General features: G+C 39.9%; 1 protein-coding gene across 8 annotated transcripts in view; it reads left to right on the forward strand.

Moving 5' to 3' along the window:
* The first annotated feature begins 5,787 nt into the window (after positions 1–5,787).
* The window catches only part of GSAP (gamma-secretase activating protein), an 85,122-nt gene continuing 74,607 nt past the window's right edge, over positions 5,788–16,302 (forward strand). For 6 of the 8 annotated variants that reach the window (XR_011231747.1, XM_069461336.1, XM_069461340.1 and 3 more), the window contains exons 1-2: positions 5,788–5,970; positions 15,911–15,987. Coding sequence is in view for 5 of the 8 variants with exons in the window: in XM_069461336.1 (XP_069317437.1) it covers positions 5,862–5,970; positions 15,911–15,987 (186 nt within the window). In the remaining 3 variants the exon portion in view is untranslated. The remainder of the gene's footprint in view (positions 5,971–15,910; positions 15,988–16,302) is intronic. The other 2 variants (XM_069461341.1, XM_069461342.1) reach the window with 1 other exon arrangement.

The raw sequence follows: 16,302 nt of genomic DNA on the forward strand, positions 1-16,302 counted from the left end.
GTTTTAATAAGAGAAGAATTTAAGAAGCCACTTAAAATGGAGTTTCTGACTGATGTAGGATATAACATCCTTATATTTTGTTGGTCATTATAAGTAATGCTAAAATTTATGTATTTATCCTATGAAATGAATTATCACAGATGGCAACAATGTTCACATGATTATGTATTTCTCAGATGATCTCTTCATATTTTGTACATTCCACTGTTTGTTTTTTGATTTTTTTTTGTTTGTTTGTTTTTGAGAGAGGGTCTCATTCTCTTGCCCAGGCTAGAGTGTCGTGGCATCATCACAGCTCACTGTAACCTCAAACTCCTGGGCTCAGGTGATCTGCCTGCCTCAGCCTCCCACGTATGTGGGACCACAGGTACACGCTACCACGCTTGGCTCTGTTTTTTTTTTTTTAAGGCTAGTCATCGGCTAATTTTTAAAAAGTTTTTTGTAAATAGGGATTTTTGCTATGTTGCCCAGGCTGGTCTTAAACTCCAGGCCTCCAGCAGTCCTCCTGCCTTGGCCTCCCGAATTGCTAGGATTACAGGTGTGAGCCATTGCACCAGCCTCTCTGTGGTTTGCTAGAACTTATGGCCATGGCCTGGTTCAAACTTTTAGAATCAATACTTGCCTCCATTTTAGCTTCCTTTTTGGACTGAGACCCTTAGCTCTGGGCTATCTCCAAACCTTGCCCACCCAAGCCTATCTTCACCTGGTCCTCTCCATGGTGGAGAGTAAGGTAGCGCTCCAGAGGTGGAAAGATCTTCGCATTAAGTAGTAGAACCTTGCTATTCAAAATGCCATCTGTGGACCAGCAGCATTTAGAATCTACATTTAACAAGATCCTCAGGTGACTTGAATGCTCATTGAAGTTTGAGAATCCCTGATTTGGGATGCTTTTAGCAAAAGCAACAGAAAACCCAACACAAACTGGCTTATGTAATAAAGGAAATTTATTGACTCATGTAATTGAAAAGTCTGCTGATAGAATAAGTTTCAGGTGATATGATCCAGAGGTTCTAAGGTTACCAGGACTTTGGAACTAACTCTTCCTTCTTATCTAGGCTTTTTTTCTCTAAGCCTACTCCCATAACATTACTTCATTTTACGGTAATAAAACAATACAAATATATAGAATAATGTGAATTAATAAGTATTCAAACAAAAACTTATTATTGTTATAGTGCTCTTTGGTCTATGTCTGAAATTTTGAAATGATCATTCTTAAAATTGAGAGGCTTGGTTGCAAGTAAAAGTATGACTCAATTGTTGTTTAAACAATAGAGAAATCTGTCATCTCTAATATCAGAAAGGCAAGAGGTAGTGCTGGCTACAAAAATGACATGTCGGGGCTCTTCTTCTCTGTAGTTCTCTGGACTCTGCCAAACTCTATCTTCAGTATGGCACCAAGATGGCTGAAATTCCAGGAATCATCTCAGACCTTGAAATATCTAAGGGCTAAAAGGGACCATCTTTTCCCAGGTCTCCTGTTTTAGGAATAGAGAACTCTTCCTCAGAATCACTATAGCAGAGGTTTTCTTACAACCCATTGGTCAGAATTGGGTTACATATCATGACAGAGATTTCTGGTTGCTTCTGAATATTCATTGCACCCATCTTTAGTAATATTGTCCTGATTTTTATCTGAGTACATCATTCGCCAGGTATATTTCCTTGACTGCTTTGAAGCTATATTTGGTCATATAACTAAATTCTGGTTAGTAAAACATAAGTAGAAATGCTCTATAAAACTAGGAAGTATCCCTATAAAGGAAGTAGCAACCCCCCTTTTATCCTTCTTTCATTCCGATTTCTGGAATGCAGACATGATGGTTGAAGCTTTTTGCAGTCTTCGGTCATGAGGACAAGGGTACACTCAAGATCTCATGGAGCAAAAAGGTGGAAGGAGCCTGGGTCCCTGCTAAATTCAGGGACCTGCCCTATGAGCATTGAACTGTGTAACTTCAGATTAATGAGAAAATAAAATCTGTGTTTAATTTACTGTTACTTTGGGTTTTCATTAACTTCTGGTAAACCTATTCCTAACTAACCACCTGAATGAGAGGAACTGAATTTTGGGGACTCACGATGAACACCACATTACTTATTTCTTTATTTCTACCAAAAATAAATTACTACAGCAAAGCAGAATCTTCAATATCGATGTAAGAAGCTACCTCATGTAAGTGCTTTAGCATCTTAGTTAGAAAATTTAGATTATTTCCTGAGAAGTGCAGAGGAACCTTACTTATTATGTACCCTTTAGATTCTGTTGGGTTTTTGGGTAACCTCTGTTAATTTTAAGAAAAAATTCTTGGCTGTCCTCCCAAAGGAGTAGCCCCCAAAATGTGAGGCTTGTTTTTTAGTTAATTCACTTCTATATAATTTCAACACACAAATGTATTAATAAAAAATGTTCTTTTAGCACATTTATTGTCCCACTGAATGCAAATTTCAAACTTAATATCTTTAGTCATTTCCTTAAGATACCTTACAATTTGACTTTTGTATTAGATTTTATTAAATAGGCCATTCTCTGAGTCAAAATCAAATTCTACACTTTCCCACTTCACGGATCTCATTCTTGGTCAGGAGAGTGGAATTTTTCATTTTAACATTGCTGTTAAATAAACTATCTTCCACATACAAATGATTCACTCAACCCGCATTTCGTATTCCTTTAGTTTCCTTCAAATCTAAAAACGCAAGATGAAATTACAAAGAACCTAAGGTATCTTGACAAAACCATAGATCGGAGCTTTGTGATATCTCACTGTGGTCTCAGAATTCCACCCCAATCAGAGTGTGTGGTATTTATCCACACACTAGACATATCCAGACTAGAAATCCTTAGACTGGAAGGTAACTTAAGAGTCCTCCAATTCAGCCTGCTGGACCTAATCAACAAAAACACCAGCAGCAGGAAGCTACAGCTTCATTGTTAACTAGCTTTGCTACTTTAGATCAGATACCTTTTTGGGCCTTTGTGTCCTCATCTATAAAATAAGGGCCTTGATTATAAGATCTTTAAGTCTCCAACTCTATGCTATGCTTTGATTTTAATGAAGATGGTTTATTTTTAAAATTCCCCCAAAGCAGAAATATGTCTACTTCACCCAAAAGCCAGTTCTAGTGCTGAATGATTCTATGAGGGAGCATTTAAATAAATAAGCTATGATAGTCTCCAGTTCTATTTTTTCTAGAGTTGAAGGATAACCCATCAGCATTCTTCTTCTATTAAATCTTCACAAATTTTAAGACAATAAGTAGCACTTCCTCAGTCTTTTTTCTACACTCCAAAATTTAGTCATTCATATAGTACCTTTATGATTTTTGCCATCTTGGTTATTTCTCACCTCTGTGCTGACTTTTTTTTTTTTTTCTTTTCCTTAAGAGACACAGTCTTGCTCTGTTGCCTGGGCTAGAGTGCCGTGGCATCAGCCTAGCTCACAGCAACCTCAAACTCCTGCACTCAAGCAATCCTCCTGCCTTAGCCTCCCGAGTAGCTTGGACTACAGGCGCACACCACCGCGCCCAGTTGATTTTTTCTATTTTTAGTTGCCCAGCTAATTTTTTCTATTGTTTTAGTAGAGACGGGGTCTTGCTCTTGCTCAGGCTGGTCTCAAACTCCTGAGCTCAAGCAATCCTCCTGCCTTGGCCTCCCACAGTGCTAGGATTGCAGGCATGAGCCACCTCGCCTGGCCTTTGCTGAGTTTTTTAAACTTAAATTTAATTTAAAGGTAATTTTATTTTTATTTATTTATTTATTTATTGAGACAGGGTCTTGCTCTGTTGCTTGGGATAGAGTGCAGTGGCATCATCATAGCTCACTGCAACTTCAAACTCCTGGGCTCAAGCGATCCTTCTGCCTCAGCCTCCCAAGTAGCTAGGACTACAGGTGTGTGCCACCAGGCCCAGCTAATTTTTTTATTTTTTGTAGAGATGGGGTCTCGCCATGTTGTTCAGGCTGGTTTAGGAGTCTTGACCTGAAGCAATCCTCCTGCCTCAGCCTCCCAAAGTGCTAGGATTATAGGCGTAAGCCACTGCACCTGGCCAGTTTGAAGAGAATTTTTATGTCATCACTGCTTGACTATAAAATCAGTCCTGCTTGGCAAAACTATTAACAGAAGTTAACTGCAAAAATAAAAACAATGGAAACAGTGAATTTTAAAAACTGGCAAACAAGGACATTTCTGTATGACAAAAGAAACAAGCTTCATTTCATATGAAATATTAGTTGCAATAGCTCTTTATTGCTTCAGTGGCCTCCCTTTTATTCACTGACAATATTAGCCTCAATAGGCATTTATTTATATTAAATCTTCGTGCACTTTCCAGGTGGGAGGATTTTCCTAGGTATATGGTGGTAAGTAGTGGAGTTCACCTGAAATCATCCACTACCTCAGTTGGAGAAACATGTCTCTCGGGGAAAAATCAAGACTACTTTACATTTAGTTGTAGTTTTCAAATTTTAGTAAGTCTCAGAATCACCTGAGGCTAGAATGCACGCTTCTGGGCCTTGCCCAGGTCTAGAGACCAGGAGTCTGCATTGTCAAACAGTGCCCTGGATGACTTCAAAGCAAGTAGTTTTCAGACCCTAACTCTGAGAAACGTGGAAAAGCGTTCTTTAGTATGCACTCATTCTTCAATAATTGTTGAGCACCTTCCAGGGTGCTCTGTTAGCTCCTGGTAGGAGGCAGAGGGGTCGTGCCAAGACTCAAGATACAGTTTTCATGTCTCAAGGCAGTACTGTATATGGTTGTCAGATGAGGGGTATAGGCAGTGCTACTGTAGGTGTTTAGGGTTGGGAGGGTTAATGTAGGCTGCAGTTGTGAGAAGGCTCTATAGCTCCAGGCTGTAAAGACCTGAAGATTTTTTTCTAGGAGGAAGGAGGGTGGAATCAGAGTTCTGGGAGCCAAGTCAGCCTGGACTGGAAGTCCTAGGTGAAAAGGCCTGAAGGCTCAGGTAAAGAGTAGGCACTTTACCTTGGGGCAGCGAGCTGTTACTCAAGGTCTTCTGCATAGAGACAGCTCCGTTATACGGAGAGTAATAACCTGGTGTTGATGCTCAGGATAGACTGGCCCTGGCGGTGCTCATGGCGTGCGCTTGAACGAAGAGGAAGCTGAGGAGTGGCGAGGTAATGAAAACACTAGGGAGAGGGAAGGAGGTGAGAAGGTGCTCAAGATGACAGGTGCCCCTGGAAGAATGAGAGCCTTTTAAAGGGCAAATCTCTGCAGAGGGAATCCTAGACAATTTAGCTTTCTGGAACCAGCTTAGGGAGCTAACAGGCAAAGAGCACCTAGTTTGTGTTAAGCTAATTAACTCTTTTTAGTGTCTCTTAAAATAGAATCACCATCTTCACATGTTCCCAGCTGTCCCTTATTACCTAAACACTAATAAAACACCACCAGCCCGCAGCCGGGTAGAATATGCAGCTGTGGGGACCTTGAACCTTCTCTGGCGACCCAGCTCTCTCTAGCCAAGTGGTTTCCAAACTTCGCTGCAGCGTGGAATCACCTGGGGAGAAAGAATTGCCTACCCTCCACATCTAACGTGCAGCAAAGTTTAGAAACTACTGGTCTGGCCACATCGCCAGAGAACTAAAAAAACCCTATTCCTTCCGCCCGTCTGTCCTCTGCCCCGAGGGCTCACGCTGTGGCCTGGTTCCCTCGCGGTCGGGCGCCGGGAGGAGGCGGCGCCCGGGGCTGCTCGGGCCGGGACGCAGCAGAACCGAAAGCAGCGGGCGGCGGGGGAGGCGGGGAGAGGAAGGAGGGGGCGGGCGCAGTGGGTAGCAGGGCGAGGTGGCGACCCAGGGCCGGGCATGCCCACGGCGCGAGGCTCCCGAGCCGTCGGGTGGCCGCGTCCGGGCGATGGCCCTCCGTCTCGTCGCCGACTTCGATCTCCGGAAGGACGTGCTCCCGTGGCTGCGGGCACAGCAGGCGGTGTCAGAGGCCGCCGGGGCCCGAGGCGGCGGCTCAGGTGCCGGAGGCGCGCGTCGGGGTTGGCCGCAGGGTGGGGGCGGGGAGTCGGAGTCATCCACACCTAGGGGGGCTCCGCCAACCTGAGAAGGTTGGTGCCCGAGCTTGCCTCTGTAGAGTCCCTGCTTTTTTGGCTTGGCCACCCTCACCCCCGGCCACTGGGTGAAGGTCGCAGCTGGGCTGCACCGCCTCCCCTAGCGAGGCCTCCAGCTTCTGGCTTGCTGGTTGCCCACGGTAATTCACCCGTAGCAGAAAGGCCGGGGCGCTAGTGGTACCCCCAGCATCACCTCGTGGGGAGGGCGTGGAGGAGCAGCTGCGGGGGCGGGAGAGGTCGTTCTCCACGCTTCGTCCGCATCTCACCTGCCCAGGAAGGTTCGTCGGCCGGTTGAGGGCTCCGCCAGGATAAGGGGCACCTGGAAGTTGCGCGTCTTGCGTTTTGAGGAAGAAAAGATGAATCGTGGGCGCCAAGCCATATAAGTAACAGTTGCCTGGTTTGGCCCCGCGTTTGTGAGACGTCTTTCTGCGTCTGTGTGAACAGTGTCCGTGATTGGGGGGACACGCCGCTCCGGATGTGCAGGGTGAGAAGGCGGGGGTCGCCTTTCAGGCTGCGGGCAGTGACGTTGTGGAGAGCACCAAGCCCCCCGCGGCACCACTGAGCGCACCGCTTGCGCCAGCGGCAGGCCTGGAGCGAGACAACGTGATGCTCCGTTTCCTGCCCAGCTTCCTCAGGGTGAATTGGACCACACTCCCAGCAGTTGAGGCTTTGGTTTTCATCTGCCACAAAGATCCTTGTTTTGATTTTGGTAAGGGAGTGAAAAGTGACTTTTGAGCCTTCCCAGCATTGATCTACTTTAAAGAAGGGGAACCCTGTGATTTCCCAATTTTGTTTGTTTTTGTTTTCTTTTTTTGAAGAGAAGTTTGTTGTAAATAATGGAGCATCTTCAGGGCTTAAATCCAGTTTCAAAGCAGTGTTGCCCCTGGGTCCCACCTGGTGCATGGGAACACTTTAGTGTGCTTTCCTCTCCCTCTCCCCTTTGGTTTTCCGTAAACACTGTATTTAGAGGACATTTTTTTGGCAGGGGTTTCAAATTACATGTATCTATAAGTCTTTTCTCCTGAATTCCAGTGAAAGTTTTCCATTGCTATCTTGTATCTTCACACTATTCTATGGTATAGGAGAATTATTTGTAGGTTTCCTTGGCTTGGCATGTTAGTTACAAATAAGGAGTCACGTCAGTGTAGCCTACGCCTTGAATTTGCTGTTAGTGTCATTATTAGTAAAACTTTGCTCTTTTTGGGGGGCGAGGGAGAATTTAAAGTCTCCCCAATTTCTAAAAAGTTTTTGAAGGTTTAACTTTTTGAAATACAACAGGCAGCTTTAAGTCTGCCTTCAACTACAAAGCAGTCCTTTTTCTGAACTTGCACCTTATTTTGCTAAATGGCAGGTGTCTGCAAATAAGTTAGATGAAGTGTGAAATGCCACACCCTTATGTTTCAGAAATGGGTGTTGTGATTGAAAAGCTGTGTGTGACCAGTTGGATTTGGCTTCTTTGTATCTTTCACTCATCTGGGAAGAAATATAAATTTGTATCTTGATGTTCCACTGAACAACAGATACACCTGGGTCCTCAGAAGGTAAACTTACTGGAAATAGTAGCTTTTCTGATATGGGTAGTATTTTACTCTTTCAAAGCAAATATCTTGACAAGATATTGGTTCTATTATGCTAAGAGGATTGTTACCTCTGATAATCACCAGTGGGTGGTAGCTTAAAAAAACCCACAAGTTAATTCCTTTTTGACTGTAATATATAGCAGTGGCAGGGGAATCTGGGATTCTAATTTCTAGCACAGCCATTACTACACACATTTGTGCAAATTATTTTCCTTTCAAAGTCCCAGCTTTTCAAATGTAAATTATGAATAGTTATACCATTGTAATGTCTCCTCTCCACATATTTGCTTTCTAAATGTGAAGCCTTCATATTTTAACATCAGCAAATACAATTGAAGATTTCTTAGTGGTGCTAAGTAATTATTGTTAAATACATATGGCATATTCCTGGCAAAATATCCAGGGAGCTGAGTGAAGTCAGCCGTGGAAATTCTGTGCATGTAAGATACCATTTTAGTCAACAAGGGGTCAAGGAATAAGGAGACCAGATTTGGTTCCTGAATTTGCTCCTGGTTGTGCGGTGAACTTCAGGAATGGTCTCCCCTGAAATAAAAGTTGGTTAAAAATCACAACATTAAAAGAATAACATATTAGTTATAAATAACATTAAAAAACCAAAATGAAACCATGTTCCCACTACCTAGCTTACAAATAGAACAATATCAAGACTTTTGAAGGCTCTTGTGTGCCCTATCAGATCCTATTTCTCTCTCACTCCACCAGAGGTTAACAACCATTTAACCTTTTGTTTTAACCTTCCTTTGACTTTTATTTGTAGTTTTAACCCATATGAATATTTCCCTAAGCAAAATATTTCATTTTACTTGTCTGTGAACTTTAATAGTAAACAAAACCATACTGTATGTATCCTTTTTGCCCCTTTTTTCTAGATATCGTAAGATTTATCCATATTGACAGGTTAGCTATAGGTCATTATTTTTCACTGTTGTGTAGTATTCCACTGTGTGAATATATTACACAACATGAGGGTGGACATGGAGATACACCACTTAGATTGTCCTTTCAAAGAACGGCTTGTGCCAGGTGCTGTGAGTATGGTGAGCAGATAGTCTTCAGCTGTCAGCCCCTTCAGGGTTTGCTGAGGGCTGCGTCAGCCAACTTTTCACTCCCTTTTGAGGTGGTATTTAAACGCCTGGCCATTTTGACTCAACATGGGACACCTCTGGCAATCCATTTCAGTTCTGGAGCTTCCCCTATGGGGGACTCCAAGTTCATCTGAGATTATGGGGCCTGCCTTGCTGCTTGGCTTCTTCCCCTACCACAACCTGCTTCCTGTCCTTCCTCTTACAGTGTTAATCCCACTGTACTAAGCACTCCCTGATGAATATCCTAGGTACTGAATTCTGTCTCAGAGTGCTTCCCAGGGAACCCAGTTTACTTACCCTTTTTCCAGTGGGTGACATTTGGAAGGTTTCTGGGGTTTTCTATCATAGTCAATGCTTTTAATAACCACCTGGTACACACAGGCACAACTTTCTCTAGGATATATGTCTAAGAGTGAAGTTGCTTAGTCATAGGCTATGCACATCTTCACCTTTCCTGGGTAGTGCCAAAGGTTTTCCAAAGAGGTATACTTATTAACACCCTCGTTTGTGGCGTGGCAATGTTTGTGATCCTCACAAGCCCTTGATAGTTCTAGATTTTAAATTTTTTTGGTCAAACTGGTGGGTCTAATTGTTATTTCATTGTGCTCTGAAGTCAAGCATCTCTGTGTGTTTATTGGCCATTTGAATATCCCTGTCTGTGAAATCTGTTCATTATTTGTTCATTTTTCTATTCTGTTTTTTTAAATATTGACTTTTTAAAGGGGTTCTTTATGTATTCTGGATTCTACCTCTTATTCATCAGATGTGTTGCAAATGTCTTCTCTCAATTTGTTCCTTGTTTTCTCAGTTTGTGATGGTACCTTTGATAAACAGAAGTTCTTAATTTTAATGTCTAACTTGAGTCTTCCTTTAAAGTTTACATGTGCTTTTTTTTTATATTTTAAAGAAATCCATCCTTACTCAGAAGTCATGAAGACATTTTTCATTTTTAAGAGCTTAATAATAGCATTGATTTTCATATTTTTTAATCTACCTGGAATTTTTGTGTGATAAATGATGTAGGAATCCAGTTTTAATTTTCCATTTTAATAGCTGTTTCAATGTTACTAACCAAATTGTCCTCTGCTCCTCACTGATAACAAAGCCACTTTTGTCACACAGCAAGCTTCTTTGTATGTGTAGGTCTCCTTTTCTGAGATCTTTGTTTTGTTTAATTATCTCAACTTGAGATGACAGCATCTTAATAACTATGCTTTATGATAAGTCTTAATACCTGGTTGGGTAAGTCCCCCCACCTTAGCATTTTTCAGGAGTATCTTGGCTGTTCAATGCCCTTTGATCTTTCACATATATTTTTAAATTCACCTGTCAGATTTCACCAAAAAGTCTATGAGAATTTTGATTTGAGTTGCATTGCCCCTACAGATCAGCTTGTGGAGAATTGGCATTTTTACAATATTAAATCTTCCCAACTATGAACAAAGTATAGTTTAGATTCTTTTAATGACTCTTAATAAGTCTTAGAGTTTTCTCCATGAAGGTTCTGCACACTTTTTGCTAGATTTTTCCCTAGGTTATTATCGTTGCTCTCATGGGACATTTGAAAACACATTCTAACTATTGCTGGTATATAGTGATACAATAGATTTTACATATTGATTTTTTGCATCCCCAATCAAAATCTCTTGTTGGGGTGGATTACATCTTCAAGAAACTAAGATCTGTGGCATGTAAATTTTCTAAGGTTTAAATGTCATACATATTTAACCCTGGAAAAATATAGCTTTTCTTGCCTGCTTTGATTATTCTTGGATTTATGATATACCAGATTGATTTAATCTTTCAGATATTGTGATCATTCATCTTTGCCAGGGAAGTGATATATTTAGCAGGTGACTCATTCAGGAGTAATGGTAATGCTTTTTTTTGTTATTGCTTCCTGTATTCCCCTAGGGTGACTTGGGGGCTAGGAGGTTGCTGTGGGTCACATTGTTTTCACTTGTTTCATTATTCTCTTGCTGCTATCCTTCCTTTTTACTTTTCTTTCCCCTACTTTCCTAGTCTCCTTTTCTCATGTCTCTCTTTATTGCTGCTTAACTACTCCATTCTTGCTTTTTCTCATTTTATTCAGAATATGAAATATAAATCACATCATGATATTTATAGGGTTTAGGAATTATAATATCTGGTCATGTTCAGCCTGAGGATTTATGTGAATTATTTACAGAATAGGAATAATCATATTTTATCACCTCTTGATCGATGTATTGGGAGCTAGTTCAACTTTTTGTATATGGCTCTGTGACTTTTTCTTCCCAACTAGGGTTATTGAATAGACACAAAATACTTTTGATTTTTTGTCTCCTAGAAGTTTGGAATAAAATTTACACATTTGACAAACATCTTCCTATACAGTGAAATCACTTATTTGGCAAATAATAGATTGAAATGGAGAAAAATATCTGGCAAACCAGCTTTTATGTGAGTTATAACTTGCCAATACCTTTAGTATCTAGGAGGTACTCTTCTTTCTTTCCGAGGTTTGCTTATAAAATTATCAAAATGCTACATTTTCTTCCTTCATGAGCACTAAATACACTGAACTGTAAAATTAAACCACATTTCCTCATTTGAAATTGCTAAACTTCCTCCTCTGGACTTTCCAGTGATGAACTGGGAGAAGAGTCAGAATGAATAAGCAAAGAGGTTCTTGAATACCTCTTCTAAAAGGGTGTGTTAAAACATGAGCAACCAATCTAGGGAGGAAGGGCTGATGGGTTAATACCGTGTGGTGAGACATTGGTCTCTGAATTTCCAACATTGCCAAATTTGTCTATTTCAAATGTCCTTGAAATGTGAACGATGTACTTGACTGCAGGGTTATTTAAGTCTGCAGTTACTACCTAATGTATCCCTGAAAGCATTAATTTTTACTTCTTTCAACTCTGGCTACCGTGGTTATATTATAAGCTGGTCCTAGTTATGGTATCTAATGAATATTGCTTAGTGTATAATACAAACAATTATATACTAAGTGTTCAGTGGTTCCCAATCCCGGCTACACATTAGAATCCCTGGGGAACTTAAAAACACATACACACCAGAGAGTGGGCCCCACACCAGCCCAATAAAATCAGAATATATTGGGTAGGGCTTAGGGCATCAGTGTTCTCTTCAGAGCTTCCCTGATGATTCTAAGACAGCCAGAGTTGAGAACCACTGGTTTAATGAAATAAGCATGTACCATTTGCTGTAATCTGCATTTATTGGAAAATTTTTGTCTTAATTTTTTAGTGATTTGAAAATTAGATGTGCTTTAGCAAGTAAATTGGATTTTGTTAGCAAGATTTCTTGTAAAGGAGTTGCTTATCTTAGCCGAAACTTTTTAAGTGTATTTTCGTGAAGGTCTCTCCCAACATCCTTCTGATCTTGAAAGAAAAAAATACTTCTCAAAACATTGACACATTGCATTCCAGAAGTTTGAGTCATATGTAGGATTGCAAAAGAACTTGTTAAAATTTTCTTTAGATGTCTACAAAATCTACCTTAAAAGGATTTTTGAGTAATTATCCATTTTCGCATTGTAAGCTTGATACAGGACACTTAGCCCGTTATCTTGTTTACTTTTTTCTAGGTTTGAGATCAGTCTGTGCCACTTTTTCACTGTGATATTGGCCAAGTCTGTTTACCTTACTGAAACTCAATTGTTTTATTAGTACATTAGGCCTGTAATACCTTATGTGGTATGGATGAAATAGAAACAAGAACTCTTTACATTGTGAAGTACTATTTAGCAGTAAGCTAACTGTTTGAATCCTATTCTCCTAAGACACCAAATGATTATCCTTATTTTTAAAAATCAGTATGCAGGCCGGGCGCGGTGGCTCACGCCTGTAATCCTAGCACTCTGGGAGGCCGAGGCGGGTGGATCGCTCAAGGTCAGGAGTTCGAGACCAGCCTGAGCAAGAGCGAGACCCCCGTCTCTACTAAAAATAGAAAGAAATTATATGGACAACTAAAAATATATATATAGAAAAATTAGCCGGGCATAGTGGCGCATGCCTGTAGTCCCAGCTACTCGGGAGGCTGAGGCATGAGGATCGCTTGAGCCCAGGAGTTTGAGGTTGCTGTGAGCTAGGCTGACGCCACGGCACTCACTCTAGCCTGGGCAACAAAGTGAGACTCTGTCTCAAAAAAAAAAAAAAAAAAAATCAGTATGCAGTGTGTCTGACAGCTCAATATACATATACATAGAAAAATGCATATACTCGTATATAAGAAATCCTTCCCCCATCCCTTTGTCCCACCCCCAGAAGATCCACAAAGCTGCTTCCTGTGAGGAGTAGGTAAGAGAGATTTCAGGACAATGCTTAAGATCTCAGTGAAGCCTGCTCTTCTATCTAAATGTTTCCTAGCTCCAGTGCAGATGTCCAGCTCACAAATCATTATTTTTACCCTGTTTTTCCTTTTAATTTTTTATTTAATTATTATTTTTTGGGAGACAGGGTCTTGCTGTGTCCAGGGGAGAGTGCAGTGGTGTCGTCACAGCTCGCTGCAACCTCCAACTCCTAGGCTTGGGTGATCCTCCTGTCTCAGCCTCCAAAGTAGCTGGGACTATAGGTGTGTGCTGCCACACCCAGCTAATTTTTCTATTTTTTGTAGAGACAGAGGTCTCACTATGTTGCTCAGGCTGGTCTTGAACTACTGGTCTCAAGCGATCATCCTGCATTGGCCTCCCAAAGTGCTAGGATTACAGGTGTGAGCCATAGTGCCTGGCCATATTTCTTCCCTTTTAACTAGGAATACAGACTGAAATTTGCTCTGAGTTATAGGATATTTTGTATATGTTTTGTATATTAGAATTTGTCATAATCAATGTAATATTTTAACATCTAAACACTGATCATGTATGGGAAAAATAAATCAAGTTTAAGCAATTTGTGATAAGTGTTGAGGAAGCTGATAAAATATGCATTTTTCCCCAATTAATGATAATTATTGATGCTGTATCTATTAATGCTAAAATCTTTTGAATGTAGAATTAGGAGAAATATCCTACAATTTTAGAAGAAAAATGATAGTTTATAAGTTAAATGTTTTGTGTAAAGAGTCATTATGTCCTTCACAAAAATTGGCTTTCAAACAAAAAAGTACACAGATTGTAAGTGCACAGCTCAGTTAATTTTCACAAAGTGGAACCTACTTGTGTAACAAGCACTCAGAGCAGGAAAGAAAACTTTAATAGAACCTCGGAAGTCTTTTATATTCCTTTTCAGCAGTCACTCATCTAACACTGTAGATTAGTTTTGTCTGTTTTCAAACCTTGTATATAAATTGAAACATACAGTTTGTACTTTTTTTGGTGGTGGGGGAGGTTCCTTTGCTCAGTTACTTAATTGCATGTTATAGCATGTTACAGTCTTGTTATATAGTATTCCGTTGTTTGGATATACCACAATTCATCTCTTGATGGATATTTTGGGTTTCTGGTTTGGGGTGCTATGAACCACAGTAGTATGAACATTCTTATGTGTCTTTTGCTGAACATATGTATATGTTTCTGTTGGAATATATGTACAAGTGTAATTGCTAAGTCATACATGTTCAGCTTCATTAGATACTGCCAAGCAGTTTTCCAATTTATACTCCCATTAACAGGGTATGAGAGTTTCAGTTCATGTTTTTGGCATCACATAATATTAAAACATAAGGATGCATGTTATAATTTTTAGTATAACTAATAAATAGCAAAAGAATATATAACTGACAGGTTAATAGGTAGGAGAATGAAATAATAAACTCTGATTAGTCCAGAAGACGGCAAGAAAGAGTAAAACAAATAGTAATATGATAGAAAACAAATAGTAATGTGATACATATAAACTCAATATATCTGTAATTACATTAAATGTAAATGGACTATATACCCCAATTAAAAGATTAAGAATGTCATACTGGGGGAAAAAATCCCAAGTGGATATTCCTTATAAGATACACATCTTAAATATAAGGACATAGGATGATTAATAACAAAAGAATAGGAAAATTATACCACATAAGCACTAACAAAAAGGAAGCTGATGTAGCTATACTAATATCAAAGTAGACTTTAAAAAAATTATTAGAGATAAAGGACATTTTATAACAAGTAAAGAGATTGACTAGCCCAGCTCCTGGTTTAAAAACTTCCATGTGATTTTTCAGACCCGATGACATGCAATTACAAAGGCTTTACCTGGCAGGCCTCATAAGGGAAAGCTGCTATCTCCAAACCAGACTTGGTATCTGGCTGATGCAGGGCAGTCCCTCAAGGGAGTTGCAGTCACTACTCGGGCTTCCCTAGCTGGCCATACACTTACACATAGCTGCGTTCCTAGCCTAGGTGCCTTCATTTGGAAGCCTCTTTTTATCAGGGGCCTCTGCTAATACCACCTTAGCAGGGGAAAGTGGGGAGCTTTGAAGACACTTTTTCTCAGTACTTCTCCACTCCCATCTCTTCTCCCTCCTCTCGGCTTCTGGATCTATAATACTGCAGGAAACTTTTTGGGGGCTCTCTTGATAGTGAAAGAACCCCATATCTGCACTGACCCACCTGACACTTGACCAATGGCACTGTTCCATGGAAAATAGAACAGGGAAGTCGGCACTTTCCTCTGGTTCAGCCTCTTGCTTATAGCATCACAGTAAGTGATTAAAACCTTGACTGTTACTTTCTTTTTTGATTGCTATAAGTGACTCCTCAGATACCTGGCAGATCAGCTGAGTGCCTAACAAGGATTAATCCACCGGGAATCTATAAGAATTTGTATGTACAATTTCTAGTAAAATGGCCTCAAAATATGTAAAGCAAAAGCTAATACATACTGGAAATTTATTGTAGTATAACATAGAGAAAAGTATACAGTCAAGAGTGTGCAGCTCAGTGAGTTATTGCAAAGTAAGCAAGCATATCAGCATACCCAAAATATACAACATTACCAACACCTAAGTAAACGACTTTGAGATACCTCTCAACAGTACTCCTTTCTTCTTCCTTAAAGGTCACCTCCGTTCTCACTTAAAATAGATAAGCTTTGCCTGTTTTAAGACTTTATATAATGGAATTATCAATATGTATTCTTTGCACTTAGCTTCTTCCATGAATATATTTGATATGTTTTTAAACATCTTCTGAGTATTAACTTGCTATTATCATTTCAGATGTTTTAGAAAATAATTATGAGAGCTTACGTGTACTAAATATTGAAAGAAATGGAAATATTATTTATACCTATAAGGTACGTGTGTATTCTTTTTTATTGCAGTAAAATATATATAACATATTTACCATTTTAACCATTTATATTCTCTTTACAGAGTTCTATATTTACCTTATTAAGGGGTAATAAGATTTATTGGCATTTAACTTTTGTTAAAGGCATTTAACCTTTAACATATGACCTTGTATTTTGTGTGTGAGATTGAATAGGATGACTGAAATTCAGCCTTACGGAATGTTTTCTCTTTTTAAAAGAAAATAAAACTGTATGGACACATTTGACACAGTACTCAAAATTTTTGAATATGTGAACAATCTCATTTTCTAGAGGGAA

The sequence above is a fragment of the Eulemur rufifrons genome, chromosome 29, assembly GCF_041146395.1.
Source record: "Eulemur rufifrons isolate Redbay chromosome 29, OSU_ERuf_1, whole genome shotgun sequence".
Lineage (NCBI taxonomy): Eukaryota > Metazoa > Chordata > Mammalia > Primates > Lemuridae > Eulemur > Eulemur rufifrons.